The sequence below is a fragment of the Homalodisca vitripennis genome, chromosome 3 (assembly GCF_021130785.1).
Source record: "Homalodisca vitripennis isolate AUS2020 chromosome 3, UT_GWSS_2.1, whole genome shotgun sequence".
NCBI lineage: Eukaryota > Metazoa > Arthropoda > Insecta > Hemiptera > Cicadellidae > Homalodisca > Homalodisca vitripennis.
In genome coordinates, this window is record NC_060209.1 from 98,200,950 (window position 1) to 98,220,757 (window position 19,808).

Below are 19,808 nucleotides of genomic sequence, written 5' to 3' on the forward strand. Positions count from 1 at the left end.
AATAACTGGGATAAATGGCATTAGTGGAGCCATGCACTCCAGTTCTACGACAGCTCTAGAGAAGCCTTGAACAGGTTGTTCCCCCTTCACCTTTTCGTGAAGGGTAAGATGGCCCATAGTACTGTAAGCTACTTGGCTCGACATATAAGTGTAATCAATGGCTAGAAAAACTCACATACGCTCATGATCATTCACCTTTTTCAGATGATCATACTATAGTGCTAAATGTGGTAGCAGGGTGGCCCCTATTTTCAGAACAGAGCACAGATTTGGTACCAGATGGATCAGGAAGGATGAAGAGGTGTGTCTGGGTGTCAAAGAACCAATCTTCTGGTCTTCTAAGGCCTTGTACATAACTTAGTCAAACTTCTTGAATACCTCGGAGTGTACTGAAAACTGAAGTGCATGGGGGTTCGGTCCACCTGTTTGAATAGAATAAACGTTTTCTGAACACTGTACTACTGAGAGAAATGTGGCAGTTTCAAGATTAATGAGGAGTTTAAAGCAAATAAAAGGAAATATAATGAAATAAATTATGGTACTATAGAAAGTACCGAAGCAGCAATCCAGATGAAAATTAAATCAAACACTGCCTTGAAACTTCTATGATAAGTATCTTTTTACAAGTACCATAGATATCAGGTTTAAATTATGCCATTAACAAGATAACATTGGCCTCTAGTGCTCTTACAGTTTGAGCACCGCTGTTAACCCACAATAAATTTAAATAAACTATCAATTTGTAGGATTTCAGGGCAATAAAACATTTTTAACTAAAGGATAATGTAATGTAATGAATAAGTTACATTGACAGTTGTAACATCCATTAATTTATATGTATGAAAACTTGAAGTTCTATTTTATCAATTATTTATGAATGAGCAGATAATTGCAAAAATTTGCAACTTATTCAACAAATACTTAATTTAAAATATGAATAAATAATTCATGTACATATATGTATATTTTACACTCGTAATCAATGTAATTTTAGAACAGTAAATATTATACAATTATACTTAAATGGCTTATGTGAAGCTCCAATAACATTCATGGAATAAATTTAGGCATGTAATAACGCCATCTAGTGGTACATTATTATTTACAGCATCATTTGTTATAAAAACATGTCGTAATTTACAATAGGTTACGTAAAAACATATCTTATTTAGAAAATTAATCATTAAAATCCTAAATGTTATTCCCATTAAGTCATATATGAATGATACACACAATAATACATAGTATAACTATTCCATATAGTATTCGTTTATAACATCAGTCCAAAACCTTCCTAGTCAGGTCCAACAATCACAAAGAATTTCCCTCACAATATATTGAATTATGTGATACTTTGTCTGATTGTTTTTGAACAAGCACTGAAATTGATGGCAAGCAAGAACTAGTTGCAGGCCATCAATAGCTCCTGCTAGGGGGGAACTTGCATTTGACTGAGCCGCAGGATAAAATCCAATAAACGGATCTGAACTTGGATCTTGATAGGATCATTGGTGACTTCAAACCCTGGTACTCCAGCCATCTCAAGGATTCTCTGCTGGTCACACACCTGCAACAATCATATACTGTAATGAACAAAATTAATTTGAATCTTGTTGAATCTTGAATGGGTAAGATATAATACCTATCATGTACCAGATCAATATTCTGGAGAGGCTGATCATGTATAACACAATAATAATAAATCTCTATTGAAAAAGTTACAATGTAATCACTGTATTGTAATCATCAAATTAATTAGATTGAACTAAAATTTTGCCATTAACTCTTTACAGCAACTCATTCAGACATACCAAATATTTCATTCACCCGTTTCTCATTCAATCCCTAATTCCTCACCTATAGCTTTGGGATCTGTTAGCCAATCATGTGGTCTCCCTGTTGTCTGCTTTAAACTCGTCTACACTTTAAAACGCTTCTGAGACCAAAACACCATTTAGACAAGTTTTAAACGTTTCCGGCAAACTATTTCGACAAATTGAACTACGTTCATACACTACTGTTCTGTGTCTCCTAGTCCAGTAGTTCTTCCTTCATCTAGTTTCATAAGCGTAAAAGTCTCTACCTCTTTATGTAATCACATTTTGTCATTTTATCTTCTATTTTTTTGAAAAAAAAAGAAGATATTTCCAAAATATAGAGGCAGGAAAGTGTAAATAATTAACCCTCTAAGCGTCCATCATCAATATCTTTGACTACTCGGACTTTCAATAAACACTTTTTGATGATAAAAATTCATTTCTTAAAACTCATTTTGCTGACGCTAATACTAATCAAATCGCATTATAACCCATACCGTTCGAAAGCCCATGTTTTTCTTTATGGTTAGTGGTCTTTCGATTTCTCGTGCTCTTTACCAAAGATTGATCTACATCATTTTCATCAGATGTTGTTTCCAGCGAAGTGAGTTTGTATTGTTTGTTGTTGCTCAGATACGAACGTGTAAATTTCACTGTTTGTAATCTATTTTGTCCTTGTTTTAGTTTCAATTTGTTTTTATGTAGTTGCTAGTTGTTAGAAATGATATTATGGCGGGTAATATTGTTTACATTTTCCATATAAGATAATCATAATTTTGAGTTTCCTCTATATACATAAATATTATGAACTGCGAAATATACTTACAGCAATGTATATTTCTATGTTCATGGCAAAAATTGCCACAAGTAGGTTTTCTAAATGTTGTATTGCTTTTATATTTAGTATAATATAGAAAGTAAGAATATTGTTATATCAATGTGTTGGTGTATAACTATGGTGAGTAGGAAAAGAATTCAAATTTGCACTTGTTCATAAAAATACATTATTTATATAAACAGTTCAACATTATACATTTTTGTCTTCAGGACAAAATTTCCTACAATTTGGCTATCCAGAATTTTGAATGTATGTAGTATTTCAAATACACTTTATTGCAAATATAGATTTTATTTTTATTTTTTGTTAATTTTTTTTAATTTCTAAACTAAGAATTTGTTTTTTCTAACTTCATAGTTACAAAGTGAGAAAACACAGTTCTTTGCAAAAAATTGGTATATAATACTTTATATTTAAGTTACTCTTTAGCTTTTATATAAATTTTACAAGGATAGTCTGCAAAACCTTATAAAACAGGTATGCATTTTACAAAATATGATGGACGCTCACAAGGTTAAAGATTTTTTAATGTTGGCTAGCACAACTCTCTAGTGAAGTTTAGTAAATTATTCTGATTGCTTTTTTGTAACAAAAAATAGCTGAAATGGCAAATAAACTAGCTAACTTATACATAATACATAAATTAACCCAAGGCAAAATTGGTGAAATAAATTTGGACCCTCTAAACAACTCAGTATTTACATTTCCATCAAAACAAAGTGATATATTAATAAAATTATGGCACTAAATAAAGTACAATAAAGAACATTATAAAATATAGTATAGAGTAATATGTTTCTGACAAGACTATATATTTACCTTTTTATCTAATTCATTAACTAATTTCATATCGAAGAGCTGGAGTTCTTTCCTGTGAGTAGCCTGTAATCGGGTACGGTGGTTTGTCTTTGTGACATCATCCATCCTCGTGTCCATCGCCAGTTCTTGCATTGCCACTGGAAATTGTATTTTTCATAAGTTATGCAAATCAGAGTTAGGCTATATATAATGTAATTTGACATAACTTAAAATTGTAACCTTCAAAAACTGTGTTCAATTATAAAGTTTTCAAACGGTATCAGAAGTAAAGTATATGGATTACTGTAAGATTTTAAGAACTATTTCAGAAATGTAGCTAATGAAAAGCAACATCCACATTCCAATGTGAAATTTGTCAAACATGCAACATTATTTCGATTTATACATTTTTCTTTGGAGAATTGTTTAATTATTTTAAACCGTAATAAAAATCTAGCCATGTCATATTATTCAACAATTTTTTCAAATAAATGGTGACAAATTGAAATTGTATTACCCAAACAGTTTATTGAAAAAAAATCTATCCTCAGATATTACTATTCTTTTAAATAACCCCTTTAACTTGTTTTGTAAATATTTCAAATGTTTATTTTAATATACTTTTACTTCGTAAAATATTTAAGAAAAATAAAATTCATGTTCAAGTAAATTTTATTCTGCTTTGTATATGATTTTAAATCCCTTAATAATTAATTTGACTTTATTTGTATTATATACTTTGATAAACAATGAAAATGAGCTTCACTTACGAGTATGTTTATTCAAGAACTGCAAGCGTTGCTGAAAAAGCTGTTTCTCTGTCACATGTTGGATATCCATCAAGTTGTCTACAATACCAAACACTGTGTTATCCAGAAGTGATTCAGCTAGACCACACAGTAACTCGTTGGGAAGTCTTTGCTGATATTTACTGAAACATGAGTATGACTGTTTACTTATCTTTTATTGTTTGAAACAACATTGTGGTTTATAGTCCTTACAGCCTCTTTTTACCCAACAAAATATCTGTAGAGCACTATTTCTCATATGTATAATTTCGTATTTTTCAAGACAGTTGAAAAAAGTCATATTAGGCTGTAACAAACATTGATGGCAGTGGCACGTAACTAGGACTTGATTTTTAGGGGATGAATCTGACTGAAGAGCAAACCACATCGGGAGTTCAGAATAAATCTAATTTTAATACATTTTGTAGGTATAGATCAAAGTAAAACATTTAAGTGATGTAGTATTTCAACCAAGTTCAATTGCTGTTATACAATTATTGCTTTTTTTTAATTCTTAATGGGTGGGTCTAACCTACCTTATAGTTACACCTCTAAAAGGTGGTATAACATAATCCTTAAACTTGTTTAGTAAGAAGGTAGTTGAGATATCTTACTGAACAAACAATTAATGTGAGAATCTTAATCCAATCAATCTTATATCTAAATTTATATTGAATAATTTAATAATCTTACTATTTTAATATTTAATAATTACTTGATTCAAAGAAAAAGTATGTTTTCAGTTTTAGTATTGTTAACCCTAAAACTAGCTAAAGACTCATGGCGAGTCTTTTGACCCAAGGTTTTTTTAAATATTGTATGTATTGACATCCAAATACAGCTTATGATGGAATCTATAAATGATTAAAATCAGAAAGATACGCTGAGTACAAGGGTAGCCTGAAAAGTAGTGCACACATGCTTGCAGAACGCTAACGAAATGAAATAGCGAGATCGGGTGAAAAGTAAAGTACAATTCTTAAGCATCACAATCATTCATTTATTTTTCAACATAGTTACCATTAAGACTAACATATTTCTCCCAATGTGTAACAAGTTTTTTTATTACGTTACTGAAAAATTCTTCAGATTTTTCTCAAATCGAGGACAAAATAGCTACTTTCACTGCATCGTCTGAAGTGTGATTACCCTTGAGATCTGTCTTGAGTAGCGGGAAAAATAAAAATAACAGGGGGCTAGATCGGGAGAATAGGGAGGGTGTGTTATTGGTTCAAACATTAAATTTCTCATTGCCTCTTCAGTTTCATGTGAAGTGTGTGGACGAGCATTGTCGTATTGCAAGATTATTGGCTCGAGGCTGCCTCTACACAACAACCTCAACGTCAGAGGTGTTTTAGAGTATTGAGACAAATTTACGTCACGCCTTGTTCCAGATAATTGGTCACATAAACTCGATGAGCATCCCAAAACACAGTCAAAAGGATCTTAGTGAAAATTGGTTAGAAGTTTACCAGGCTAGCGTAGAAACTAAGTATGATGTTTTTTACTCAATATTTGTTCATGTTTTTGAAATTAGCTTTCCTAAATTATTATCTGTTGAAAAAGAGAAAAACCTAAATAGTTGGATTTCAGATGATGTAAAGATTAAAAAGGAAAAAATTGCGCAATTGGAGAAAACATATAGGGTTTGGAAAACTAATGATTTAAAACAATTAATTAAGCAACTGAAAATTGAAAATAAAATTCAAATAAACAACGACAAAAAAAAGGTTTTTTGACAGTAAAATTAAGAAATCTACAAATAAGTCGAAATCAACTTGGAAAATTATCAAATCTGAAATCAACAAAATGCGCCAAGATCACTGATAACATACAATTAGTCCGGGATGGCACATCCATATCAGACCCAATTCTTGTTGGTAATATATTTAATGATTTTTTTATAAATGTTGTTGATAGATTTGTGCTTCCAAATATTCAGAAAGATTTTGTTAATCAATCGGGTCATGAAAAACCGCCTCAAGCCTCAATTTCTTTCAAATTTAAAGAGGTTGATGAAAGAATTTTAAAAGCGATTGTAATGGCTTTTGAAAACAAATTCTCAACAGGAATTGATGATATATATACCAATCACCCTCATTAAACAGTCTTTTCCGCTAATCTCCAAACCATTAACCCACATAATCAATTCATCATTAATATCTGGCCTTTTCCCATCCAAATTAAAAATTGCTAAAGTTGTTCCACTCTATAAAAAGGGGGATTTAAATAGTCCAACAAGTTACAGACCTATATCTTTATTACCTGTGTTTTCTAAAATTTTTGAAAAAGTAGTATATAATCAACTTTTGGATTACCTGGAAAGTAATCACATATTGGATGATCAGCAACATGGTTTCCGACCACAAAAATCTACGATAACTGCAGGTGTTAATTTCATTGAATTAATAATAAATTTGGTTGACAGGAATGAAAAAGTCATTGGAATCTTCCTTGACTATTCCAAAGCATTTGACAGTGTGTCCCACGATGAATTACTTAAGGTACTTTACAATTTAAATATTAAGAGTAAGGAACATGAATGGTTCAAATCATATTTAAAAAACCGACAACAATGTATTCTAATTCAAAATAGTTTTAGTTATTTAAACAGCAAATATAAATATACACAACATTTTTATTCAAACCTTCAAACTATAAAACATGGTGTCCCACAGGGATCTATACTTGGCCCTCTTCTATTTCTTTGCTATTTAAGGGGGTTGCCGGGTGTGATACAGGTGGATGGGTCAGTGTGCCTCTACGCTGATGATACCAACATCACAATTTCAGGTAAAAGTCAAGAAGAAATTGAGATCTCTAAGTCTTACAACTGTAAAAGAATTTTCAGACACTAAAAATCTCCTAATAAATATAAATAAATCGAATTTTATTTCATTCTGTACAAAACAAACTAGATCAAAATTAAAGCCAAATATTTATCTAGAAAATTCAAAACTGAATCAAGTAGAAAATTCAAAATTTCTTGGACTAATATTAGACCAACACTCAAGTTGGGATAAACATGTTGACCATGTAGTAAATAAAATGTCCTATGGTCTATACACTCTACGACAAATGTCAAGGGTATGTAATATTGAAACCTTGAAAACTATTTATTTTGCACTAATCAATTCACACATGTCTTATGGTATAAGCATGTATGGAGCTACAACAACAAAAAATCTAGACCGAATTCTTCACCAACAAAAAAAAGCTATTAGAATAATGTTAAATTTGGAAAGCAATGGATCTGTCAAACAGCATTTTTCTAAATTAAGAATCCTTACCGTATATGGTCTATATATTTTTCAAACTATAATGCTTGTGAAATCAAATGAAGATAGTATACCTAAATTAGGAGCAAATCATGATTAATTATAACACTAGCCATAGAAATTATCCATCAATCCCAAAACATAACTTAGAACTTTTTAATAAAAAAACCACTGCTATAGGATCCAAATTCTTGTTATTTCTTCCAAAAACGTTTCTATAAATTTCACAAATTTGCATATTTAAAACAAAGTTAAAATCATTTTTAATTGAAAAATCAGTATACTCATTTAAAGAATATTTTGAGGTAACTTAGTTCATCCAACAATTTAGTAGTTAATATGACATATTGTAAATAGTAGCAGGATTGTAAAATCATTTCAATAACATTTTGAGGCAAACTGCTTTATTTAATGATTTATGTAATCACTAAATGGATATTGTAATGTAATGGTTGACGCTATTCTGTATTTATACTGTATGTGTACATTGTATGAGTCTTGAATAAAGTTGAATTGAATTGAATATCCTTCAAAATAGTATACAGTAACTACTTAAATGTTACACAGTTTTGTTTGTTACTTTTTATAAATACACATGGCCCAGATAGTTTTTTTAATAATTATTAAATTATTACTTTTAAGATATAAAAACAACTGATCCCTACTGTAATTTATCCTAATAATACTTATTACACTGGTAATTTGGTTTCGGTAGTTTAGATAATCATGAATATCGATGATTCAATTGTGGTGGTGACCGCTTCTTCTTTACTGCAGCCGTTATTTTGAGTAGGCCGCCAGAAGAGCTTGTGCCTGCTCGTGGGTAGAGTACGATAAGTGGAATAAGTGGACCCGATTTTTATATTGATTAGTATAATCATCAATACCTAATATAAATTTATCGAATATGCGTTTGTAAATCATATCAACATATCTTAGTCATAATAACGATCATATTTTAAATGAAATCAATTAATTTAATGCTCATAGTGATAATCTTATAAATAAGCTATAACGATCATACAAATTTATTTTCGATATTACAATTTATTTAACTTAGTACATGATTTCAACTTACAAGTTATAGTAATTTATATGTAAAAAATAAACAACAAGAAGTAACTAATATTTTTAGACTTTCAAAATGGCGATGAATGTGAAGAAAATTTGTAAGATATTTCTAATAAGTGACGAAATTCCTTTAAGTAACTTCAACAAGTAGGTTTGGCACCTGGTAACACATGGGGAGAATTCATTCCTCCATTTCACAAAAGCGGTTACTTATTGATATCAAGCTGGGCAAGATATAAATATAATAACGTTTCTTTGATATCTTAGTTTAGGCCATAGTTGGTTTCATAATGTTGTTATAAAATTTATGTATTTAAAATTGTAATGTACAAGATTCTTCTTATTACAGTAATTTATTATAACTCTTATTGTGTAGGGCTAGGATTTTTACATACATCGAACCATTCGATAATAGCAATTGAACAACGAATGTAGGCTGCTTATTAAAATCTCCCCAAATACGTTTATTATATGAAAAAGTGTTATAGTTGATACAAATTAATTAATAGTTAAAAAATCAGTATTAGTTGGTTATATCAAAAGTTATGGTAATTATCACATTAACGGCCGGAGCGGCAAAATACGAGTTTCGCGTTATTAACTTATTGGAATCGTCCTACAGAACAAAACAATATAAGGTTTGACGGGGTGGAAATGAGAAATAACGAAGTTCTAGAACATCAAAAATGGAACAACTGTTCAAGCGCGGAGCAATATTTCCATGTTCTACATCCACATAGGGCATCACGTGACCTTGTGTGACCATGATTCAACCTCGTGATGACGTCATCGGATGCGGCGCCATCTTTGCAAACGTAAATGAAAAATAATACTGAAATGAGCAGAATTTTGAATCCAAATTCTGAACAATGTTTTCTTAAATTTCGAGCTACAAATTAATTAGTTGTTATCGAGTTGAGACGAGTGCCTCTGGACCAAAGATGCTGGCCATCGCTGATGTGAACGAAAGAAAACCATCCCTCGAGATAGTACCTATCAGTAAAATATCAAATTCTAGAGGGGCTGATCAGAAATACAAATTGAATTGTTATGGAAAGGCAATTATGTAGTGTAAAAAACTGAATAAATCATGAATACCCCTAATATGAATACGTATATAAATGGACATTAATAGAGAACACTTACCATTTATTAGTGTGTTCCACTGAATGTACAGGAAACTAAATAATCTCTTAACCCTCTAAGTGGCAAGCGCCATCTGAGACGTATGATTCAAGCCGCCGCGAAGTGGCAAGCGCCGTCACAGCCATTGCTTCACATTTAAGGCTGTTGCTCCGCAACCGTCCATTATTTTTAGGCCTAGTTTGAACTATCGTATTCTCCATGAAATTTCCTATACATATCATATAGTATAGTGTGTATTCATGTTACTAATGTTTGCTGGCTTAAATGAATTCAACAGTTTTCGTTTGACCTGGCAGCAGACAAGAGAACAGCTGTCTACTCGTCTCGTCACTGTTTTGTTTGGCGACTGCGTACTGTTATTGTCAGTATATTATTGTTTATCGCGTTGTTTGTGTTACCGGTAAATGTTTAGGTTATTCGTTTGTCATGGAAAATGTTGGGGTACTTTGGGATTATACCGACCACACCAGTATGAGGAACACAAACATATAAATTTATAGAAAAAAACATTAACTTATAGAACGAAAAAGCAACTCTTCAATTACAAAATTACAACGATTATTAATTGTTAATGGGTTTCCTGTGACGCCCAGAATGCAGCAATATCAAGGATGAGTGAGTGTAGTGGATTTCCGCCTTCAGCCGCAACTGCCGACCGCCACGCATATTTTAGATTTAGGCAACAAGTCATGATCTTGTAAAAAACGAATGGCCCCCTCTTCGCTCCTGGGTAAATCCCAAATTCTCATAGTGTCACCCATCACTAATCTATTACACACACAGTAAAACACGGAAGTACAACAAAGCGACGCACTCGACAGACACTTTGGCAAGAAAGTACAAGAATGCGGCGCACCAGCTGAACGGGCAGCGAGATTCTGTAGTCACGTTATCTACTAGACCGCTCGACTTTGACCTATGTCTGAGGATGGAGAGGGGTTTGCGATAAGACAATTCCTGTTTTATATTTACGAAATATACTGTGCTATGACAAACTAAGCCACTATTATAGGCCCTACACTACTGGGAGGAAAAGACAAGCCCCTTCTAGTGACTTGGAGTGAAAAGAACCAGTTTGTACATAGATTTAGTTTTTCCCATCTAACTTTTTTGTTCTTGTAAATAGAAAAAATGTATAGGAAGTGATTTGTTAAGAATAAAATTGGGTACTTTGGGATTATACCGACCGACCACACCCAGACATGAATCGTTATTTCACATTTCGTTTCTACTGATTACTAGATTAGCGTAGAACAATATTTCGTCAATATAAAACAGGAATTGTCTTATCGCAAACACCTCCCCATCCTCAGACAGAGGTCAAAGTCGAGCGTCTAGTAGATAACGTGATTGCAGAGTCTCGCCGCCCGTTTCAGCTGGTGCATCGCTTTGTTGTACTTCCGTGTTTTACCTCTACATTTCTCCAAACACAAAAATTCAACAAAAACAAACATTTACCAAACTAAACTTTTTATTAAAAAAACACTCAAAAACTTGTTTTTATTCTTGATCACATTCCGCCACCCAAAATGCGAGTGCCTCCGGCCATCAGCGCGGGCTTCGGCAGCACCTTCGGTGCTGCCCCCGCGCTGATGTCGACGAAAGAAAAACATCCCTCGAGATAGTACCTATCAGTAAAATATCAAATTCTAGAGGGGCTAATCAGAAATATAAATTGAATTGTAATGGAAAGGCAATGATGTACCGTGCAAATCACGTGATGCCGCGCGGCCTGCCGTAATCAGGATTCTCGAGAAAGATAAGATAACAGCGACAACAATACCGATCACAATACCTGGAAATGCTTGTAAGTTTGTAATTTTGTAATTGAAGAGTTGTTTTTTTCGTTCTATCATGTTTGTTTCTATAAAATTTCTATTTTTGTGTTCTTCATACTGGTGTGGTCGGTATAATCCCAAAGTACCTAAAATTGTATATATTCTGTGAATTTGATATTATTTTGAAGCTCCAGTAGTTTCAAAGTGACGGACAGTAGAACTTAAAAATTATTTTTTCTAAAAGAAAATCTTTACACATCTACAATGATATTCATCTGAAAATAAAGGTAAGGAACCAAATATTATATTTATTCTTATCCTATAGTTCACAAAGAAAACAAAAATATATAATGTTGCTAGGTTATCACTTAGACAATATTTTCTAATAATAAGTTTAACGATCACGGCAATTTACCTGAAAACGGCCTGCCACTGAGACCACAAATGACTGCCACTTATAGGGTTAACACGCCCGACAAAACACTCCGACACACCAATTCACTATGATTGGTCGAACTAGTAAATGGTTGATCCATGATCGTCACGCACTCACTCGATCTAAACTACAGTACACGATATCTAGTGAAGCACCGACTTCTGCCCCGGAGCGTTTTTAACAGATACGCTATCAGTCCCAGCCGCAAATAATACTTACGAATATACAGACACAGCACACAGACAGAACATTAAAACATTAAGAACTTAACTATTTATGTATATACCCTCTAAATACATGTTTTTTTTTTGCCATTTGCACCCCCTAAAACCATATATATTTTTTGTTCAGGAGGATGAGCAAAATACGTTGATAACGTCAAATTCGTGATTTGCCACCTCGGCCTTTAATCTTATGATTTCCAAAGTTATAATGAAGTAACCTCATTTGCCAATATCATTAAAAAAAAAAAAAACTGGGTTCACTTATTGTACTCTACCTCTGCCCGTAGCCAAAACATAATTTACCAAGAGAAGCTGAGTGTAGGCTTGAATTATATACTGAGAACAAGGCTAATGTTTTTCTAAGTGTTCATTAATGGATGAATACAGCAGATTTCATAAGAGACTAGACTATGCCTATACTGAATATTTAAATATATGTACTTACAGTGGCAAATCCTTGGCCATGACTTGCAACTGTTCATTTAAAAAATACAGCTTTCTTTGTAAGTCTTCAGGACTAAGACCAATTTCGCAGTTTTCTTCACTTTCCATCTCAGTTATTTCATCACTTGGGATTATACAATTACAAAACTACAGACCTAAAAAGGGCTTGATAATGAAACCTGTTGAATAGTTTTTACACAATCATTTTAATAAGCTAGATAATGTTTCATACAAAATTATGGTTCAAAATTTATATAGCAGTTCCTTACAACAAATCTTGTTTTTATAAACACTTCACTTCTTCCCCGATTTCTTGATTCCTCCACCGACCAAGGGTCCCTTCTGTGCAGCTTTAGCTTTAGCTTCCGCTAATGCCTTTTGGGTCTCCTTCTGCTTTTGTTTCAACTTCATATCCTCTTCATCCATTTCCTTTGATTCCTTCTTAGGCGCTTTGAGAGGTTTCTTCTTTCCTCCTTCTCGACTAGACATTTTCTTGAATAGATACGGATGCACGTGAAATTTATAACCTTAATGTCTTTACTTACAGATCTTAAGAGGACTCCGTAATTCAAATTTATATAGATTTAAGAGCACAGTGTCCACTTGTACACTAAATCAACTTAAATTTTGTTCTTAATTTCACTTCACAAACTTCCACTAACTAGCAGTGTTGCCAATCCACTTTGGAAAATTCCCACCAGTACCTGAAAAAAATACCACCTATGAGCCCAAATTACCACCTTGCTTTAAAAGTATATTTAGGCTACTAAAGTGTGTTATCGACATCGTATGACAGTCTATATTTGTAAAATGCAGGGTGTCTACCAAACTGAACATATAAAATTCCCTGACTTTTCCAGGTTTTCTAGGTTAGACACTCTTAAATGGCTTAACGAGCAGGATTTTTTATTGCATTGAATATGGTTGATTTAGAGCATAATATCATAACTTATATTGTAAAAAAATTAACTTTTTACTTTTTTACAGAGAGACAATTTGCATGAAAAAGTTAGTTTCAGAAAAACAAATTTAACTTTCAATGAGCTTGGATCCATGCCAAAGTTTTTAAATAGAAACTTGTAAACTGATAAAGCAGACATTAATCATGCAATCCTGCTGTGATTCAAAGAAGGAGTAAAGGAATATAATATGTAAATGACTTCTACAAATCTCACTGTCAACCAGCTAAGCACAGGCTTTAGGTTTGAACATACTATAGGCCTACAAAGTATTATTTTAGGAAAGGCCTACCAAAAACCAAACATGCAAGGTTAAGCAAAAATACTTACAACACTCTTTCATGATATCCTACCTCCAAAATAGGTTGTTTACTGATGTACAGTTTAATAAATTTGTATGATAAATCACATGAACTGTTATGTGTGTTGTTCTAAAAAATCCACTTTTTTCCTTTAACTCAACTTGTAGCTTTATGGAAAAAATTACACTAGGATCACTGTTTTTAAATGTGTTAACCACAATTTTTTTAATGTCAGGCAAAGTGCTAGGCACACATAGTCTTGAAATTAAAACCTTAGAAGGCTAGCATTACCATGATGTGTTTAGCCTACTCTATAACTCAGGTTCAAATATTTATTTATATATAAATATATATATATATAATATACACACAAAATTTATTTCACAAATATATCACTTGATGACCAAAATATGAATCACAATATATTTGGCTATATTAACACAGTTTTAGTTTTTTTTAAAAGCCAAATAATAATAATAAGGCCTAATTTCTTATTGCCATATATTATCTTGTGAGCATTTCCTTGGTAGGTTCAAATTTAACACATCCACCGCTATTTCGGGATTCCTTCCCTTGTACCCATCAATGAAACGACTGTTTTCTGTTTTCAATTTGTTTCTGTCATTGGTTTTGCAATGCTTCAGTTTCACTGAATATTCGTTCGACAGATGAATTTGAAAATGGCAGTATAAAAAGTAAGTTAAACACTTTTTTTGTATTTCTGTAAACATAGCATCTCCAGCGACTGTCTTTAGACTGAATACAGCCTTCCAATATTGCATAGCAGACTCATTTGCATCAAGTTTATGCTCTTTGAAGTCTAGCAAAGCATGACTTTTCCACTGATTGTCGAGTTTTTGGACATCAACACAACTTTCTTCAGAACGGGAAATCTGTTAATGACATGAGCCAAAGACCTTACTTTGAAGGTTTTGGGCACTTTTTGGCTCCAAGACACTGAGGACATCAAAAACTTCATCAGAAAAATCAAATCTAGATTTGATTTGTGTGACCAATTCCACATAGAAGCTTAAAATACTTTTTAAGAAAACTTCAATATCTTTCTTTTCTGCATTTTTTCTTTAATTCATTAAATGTTTCTGTTGCCTGAATGCCTAAATATATTTGTTCTAATTGCAGGAAATGACGGGGGTTTGAATGCTCAAATGGACATGATGGGTGTTATTTTTAATGTAGTTTAAGTCCATGTAGTTTGTACACAGATCTTGAAGCATCTTGTGAACCTCTGGTCGCAATCTATGGAGAAGTGGTGTTTTCGGATTGGAACATTACATTAAAATCTGTTAGCATACCAAGAACATAAGACATAAACTCCAAGTATAAGTAGATAAATTGGTTGTTCATAGCAGCTAACATGCTATCCACTGTGTTTGACGGTCTTCGACAGAAGCGGTCAGCAGGTAGGCCTTCAACGGTTGAAATTGTTCAATCACTCTGTCAACGCAAGATTTTAATGACAGCCATCTTGTTACTGCTGGTGATAGTATTTTGTGGATTTCCTCTTGAAAAAAACTCTTGGAACTGTACAAAGGCAGACTGTCTCCCAAAACTTTCTGCTGAAGTGAGCCCAAGATTTCGGAGCAAATCCTCCACTGTCTTTGGTAACTTCATACATGCTTTACTTGCCGCCAGGTGGATCATGTGGCAAGAACACTTGACACATGCAATGTGAGGGATTTCTATTTTCAAAAGTGAAAAAACCGAATGATGCTGCCCCACCATCACATTACATGTGTCAGAACTAAATCCCACTAAGTTTTCAATGGGTATATTTTTTGATTTCAGCGAGTTCATTAACCGATGCCTGATCCGTTGTCTCATCCATGATCAAGGAGAAAAACGATCCTGGTTGCCCTTAGTTTTTGGTAAATCAATTCCATGAATGCGGGACCTAAGGCTTTTTTAATCACAGTTGTTGTTTTAGTGCGTTTCATACACAGTTTAGCAGCAATTTCTGAGTCCGGAAAGACCGATTTGCACAGCGGAATCAATGTATCCATCACGAAAAGGGCAGGTTGTTGGTTGCAATTAGGCCGGCTAAATTTTAATTCTGCTCGTTTGACACTTTTATCTGTTGTAGTTCTTTGAACAATTTTTTTTTAAGTCTTTGTTAGTGGCTATCTCCTTGATTAATTTTAGGTGCTTGAGGGACTTTCCATGACGCCACAATCTCTGTTTTATGCGCCCCCATGACTGCATCACAGACACTACAATATGCCATGTCTTGTCCGGTTCTTTCTTTGACTTTTTTTTGTAGCCAGTTTTTGAACTGGGGGGTCATTCAACCAGTTTGAATTGAATTTTTCTTTCTTTTTTACTAGGCCTAATGGTGGCAGTATGGGTAAACCTAGACACAATTTTAGGCCTAGCAGCAGTTTTTGGTTGGGTGGTATTTGAAGTTGAGTGTACGGCTAGGTCTGTATCAAGCTCAGTTTTTCCTTGCTACTAGCAGCAATATTAACCTGGTCCTCCTCACTAGAGCTTTGACCTAATGGTTCTGGATCATCTGGATCTATTCCTAAGTCTTCGTACTCCATTGGGATTGCAAAGAGACATTTGAACTAGGCCAAATAGATTTTTTGCTCGATTCACCATGTGAGCTTTCTACAAACGACTTGCTCTGTCTACTTTCATCATCTTTGTCTTTTTTCTCATCTTCATCTTTCTTAGGCTTAGGCCTACCTTTAATAATAAACTTATCCATCTTAGTAACTTAAGTTAGTCCAATTAGAGATTCATGTCAATAAAGCTAGTTCAAAGTTAGATGGATTGTAAATGGAAAATGTAAATTAGTTAGGCCAACACTAACTATAGTTAGGTGATGTTTAGTTAAGCTTAGGGAAAACAATTATGAAGCAGAGCAGATAGGCTAGTAGTAGGTATTACAAAGCATAAATAGGACTAGGTCGTTACCTAGCTATAGGCCCCTAATCATATTTACAAAACAAATGATTTGTATGAACTTAAAGCAGCAAAGCTAGCTCTCAAAAGTGTCATCTACACTCTAAAAATAATAGTCCAAGAAGAAAAATAGCATTGCAAAAAAGAGATCTACGTTCTTAAGTTATATGCACTATAAAATAATGGTCCAAGGGGAAAAGATTGGCCAAGCACTACTAACAGTTATGACATGAACACAATAAAAAATAATGGGCTAGTCCGAGAAGAAAAATATTGCTACATTTTTGTAGCCTATACCCTTGGCCACAGTCTACACAATTTCAATACATACTTTACTATTCTAGGTCCACGGATTAAAATGCACGATAAAGAAAACTTGAAATCTTACGTATCTTGGAAAAAACGTACTTAACTAAAGCCAACTCACACGGCTATGAAATCTTATCATCCATTAAACTGATCAACTTATCTCAACTGAATAACTTCACTAGAAGAAATAAGAAAATAGAAACCAAAATTCAAGAGAAGAAGAACACTAACACTATTACTAACAGCATAGACTAAATATCCCTGGTGTTGTTGTTATCATAGACTAACTATGCCAACCGTCAATTTCTATCTTAGCATAGAGTATTAAAAACAAACAACAATCTGAATACATATTGTAATATTATATCGATTGAATGTGTTGAATGGGAAATCAATCAGGTTACCTGAAAGCGGAATTCTCAGTGTTCGTTGTTTTCCCCTAATTAATTTAAAGTTACCACCAATTTACCACCGGGGCAAAATTACCACCTGAAATACCACCGAGACCTTAAATTACCACAAAATGTGGTAATTACCACCCGATTGGCAACGCTGCTAACTAGCCAACTTTATGTTGAATATGAACAAGAACAAGAATACCTCGTGAGGCTTGATTTGCTGATCATTCTACCAATCTACCATCGTTCCCGACACAAAAATCTCACACCAAGCAGTCACACCAACTGTTTTTGCCAAAAGAAACTACTCATGCTCATATGGAGGCATATCCATTTACGCAACACCAATTTGAAATAATATTGGATGCCTATCAATAACTTCAGGGTGGGCATGCATACTTTTGTTTGTTGAAAAAAAACGTAGATTTTTAAAATTTTGTCTTAAAAATACAAAAGAATAATCTTCAAATACCGGAAGAAAGATTGTCCAAATATGGGGAGAACGAACCTTACAGCTTAAATTTGTTAAAAGAATCTTATGTTTTACAATAAAAAATTGTATAGTAATAGAGGTCATGCAATCAAGACAATCTTACCAATAACATATTCTCTTTAAAAACAAAAGGAAAAGCAGGGCCTATAGATACCCCCAATAACTGCACCTTACCATTTTCACTTAATTTTTGGACTTATTTTCTTCAGGCTCAAACCTGAGTGTATCCGCCAGAGAGTTTAAATAATTGTTGTATGTCAAATAATATTTTAAAATGTTGTTTTAAGCGGAGGTATACCCACTTTATTGTTGTTCCTCAAACTGTAATATTGTGATTGAGCCGTATTGCAGGGGATACTCATATTATTTCTAACAAGCAGGACACAAAGGAGGAATGTAGATGGAGAGAAATGTACTGTTTGGTACTTTTTTCGAATAATGATAAAACTATGTTTTAAAATAAATAAATTCTAACTGTATTTATACAGTTTGAAAACAACAAGTGTTCTAGCGTTTTCGTACTCTTAAATCGCAATTATTCAGGATATAAAACCATGATAAGCATCTTAAGACAAAAATGCATCAGGTTTCATTAAACCACTGCAGTTATGCACTGATCTCCTTCGAGGGCACTATTTCAAGTTCTGTTTGAATTTGAGCTGTTATTGATAAGTATCATCTGCAAAGAAGCTTACCCTAACACTTAGAAGGGGAGTTATTAACGAACAAAAAAAGAAGAATGACCTGTAATATTCCCTTGGTCATGTGTACTTGCTTCGACTGAGTAGACTGTAACCAGCCATTTTGTTATTATACCTGTACTCTACAAGTATGATAGCGCGATATTTAAGAATATGAGACCTCTTGATCCTAAGTTTGAAAGTTTTTTGTGAAAAATATTATATACCATGTCAAATGTATTTCCAAAAGAATATTCCGGCCGCTGGTCTACTGGAATATAGAGCTCTGACAAACAGAAAAAAAAAAACAGAAAATGTATGGCTTGTATCGTGGACATATGCTCGATGAATCTAAACTGATTTGACCATAAAGCATGTTAATCAGAGAAAAACAACAGTCTTGACAAGAAATTTAGCTCAAATACCCCAGGAAAAAAAATTGACGACAAGCTATTGGCTTGTAGCTATTAAAATTCTCCTTCTCATCACCTTACGCAGAAGCCTTGCTGTAGCAGATTCTAAAGCTTCTGGGAACGTACGTTCATGACAGACTGACGGAAAAGGGAAAGGGTCAAGCAATGACGTCAAAAAACAAGTCCTACTTCGATAGCTGCGATGAGATACCATCTTCTCTAGACGATTTTTTAGTTTTCATAGCAAAATCTCCTTACAACTTCATTCTCCGTTTTCCAAGAAATAAATAAAAATTTCTTGACTGATCAAAGAAATTACAAGTTCTCGCCCACGTGAGAAAAAGAGATGAATTATAAACTTCATCAAGTGTGCTGATTACGATCTTCCATAAAGTGTTAGTTTTATTTGACATGTTGACGCCGAATAAAAAAATGTAATTCGTCTAAAAGGAATAACATTTCAGGACTAAATATAAACGTAGATGCGACAGAACGAGAACCAATTTCGATTTTAAGTAATGGGAGAAAATGTTAAAGTAAACCTCAACTAATTCACTGAACTATTATTTCCCAAATAATGCCGAAAGCTATGAATGTTTTGGAGGAAATTTAGGTGACAGTTTATATCTAGATCCCAAATCTACACTTAATGGAAGTACGTTAATAGTAGTCTCCCGTGTCTAGTAATACGAAGTAGCTGCAATTAAAACATGA

The 19,808-nt window shown here is 33.3% G+C and overlaps 2 protein-coding genes across 2 annotated transcripts; both read right to left on the bottom strand.

The window, feature by feature from the left end:
- Window positions 1-774: 774 nt before the first annotated feature.
- LOC124357227 (gonadal protein gdl-like) lies at window positions 775-12,752 on the bottom strand. The gene is made up of 4 exons (XM_046808777.1): window positions 12,620-12,752; window positions 4,224-4,384; window positions 3,475-3,611; window positions 775-1,567 (listed from the first exon to the last, which is right to left on the bottom strand). Exons 1-4 carry the CDS (start codon window positions 12,724-12,726, stop codon window positions 1,430-1,432), a joined length of 543 nt encoding a protein of 180 aa, XP_046664733.1. The 5' UTR covers window positions 12,727-12,752; the 3' UTR covers window positions 775-1,429.
- Window positions 12,753-12,805: 53 nt separating this feature from the next.
- LOC124357228 (translation machinery-associated protein 7 homolog) lies at window positions 12,806-13,279 on the bottom strand. The gene has a single exon (XM_046808778.1). It carries the CDS (start codon window positions 13,105-13,107, stop codon window positions 12,913-12,915), a length of 195 nt encoding a protein of 64 aa, XP_046664734.1. The 5' UTR covers window positions 13,108-13,279; the 3' UTR covers window positions 12,806-12,912.
- Between the last annotated feature and the right edge of the window lie 6,529 nt (window positions 13,280-19,808).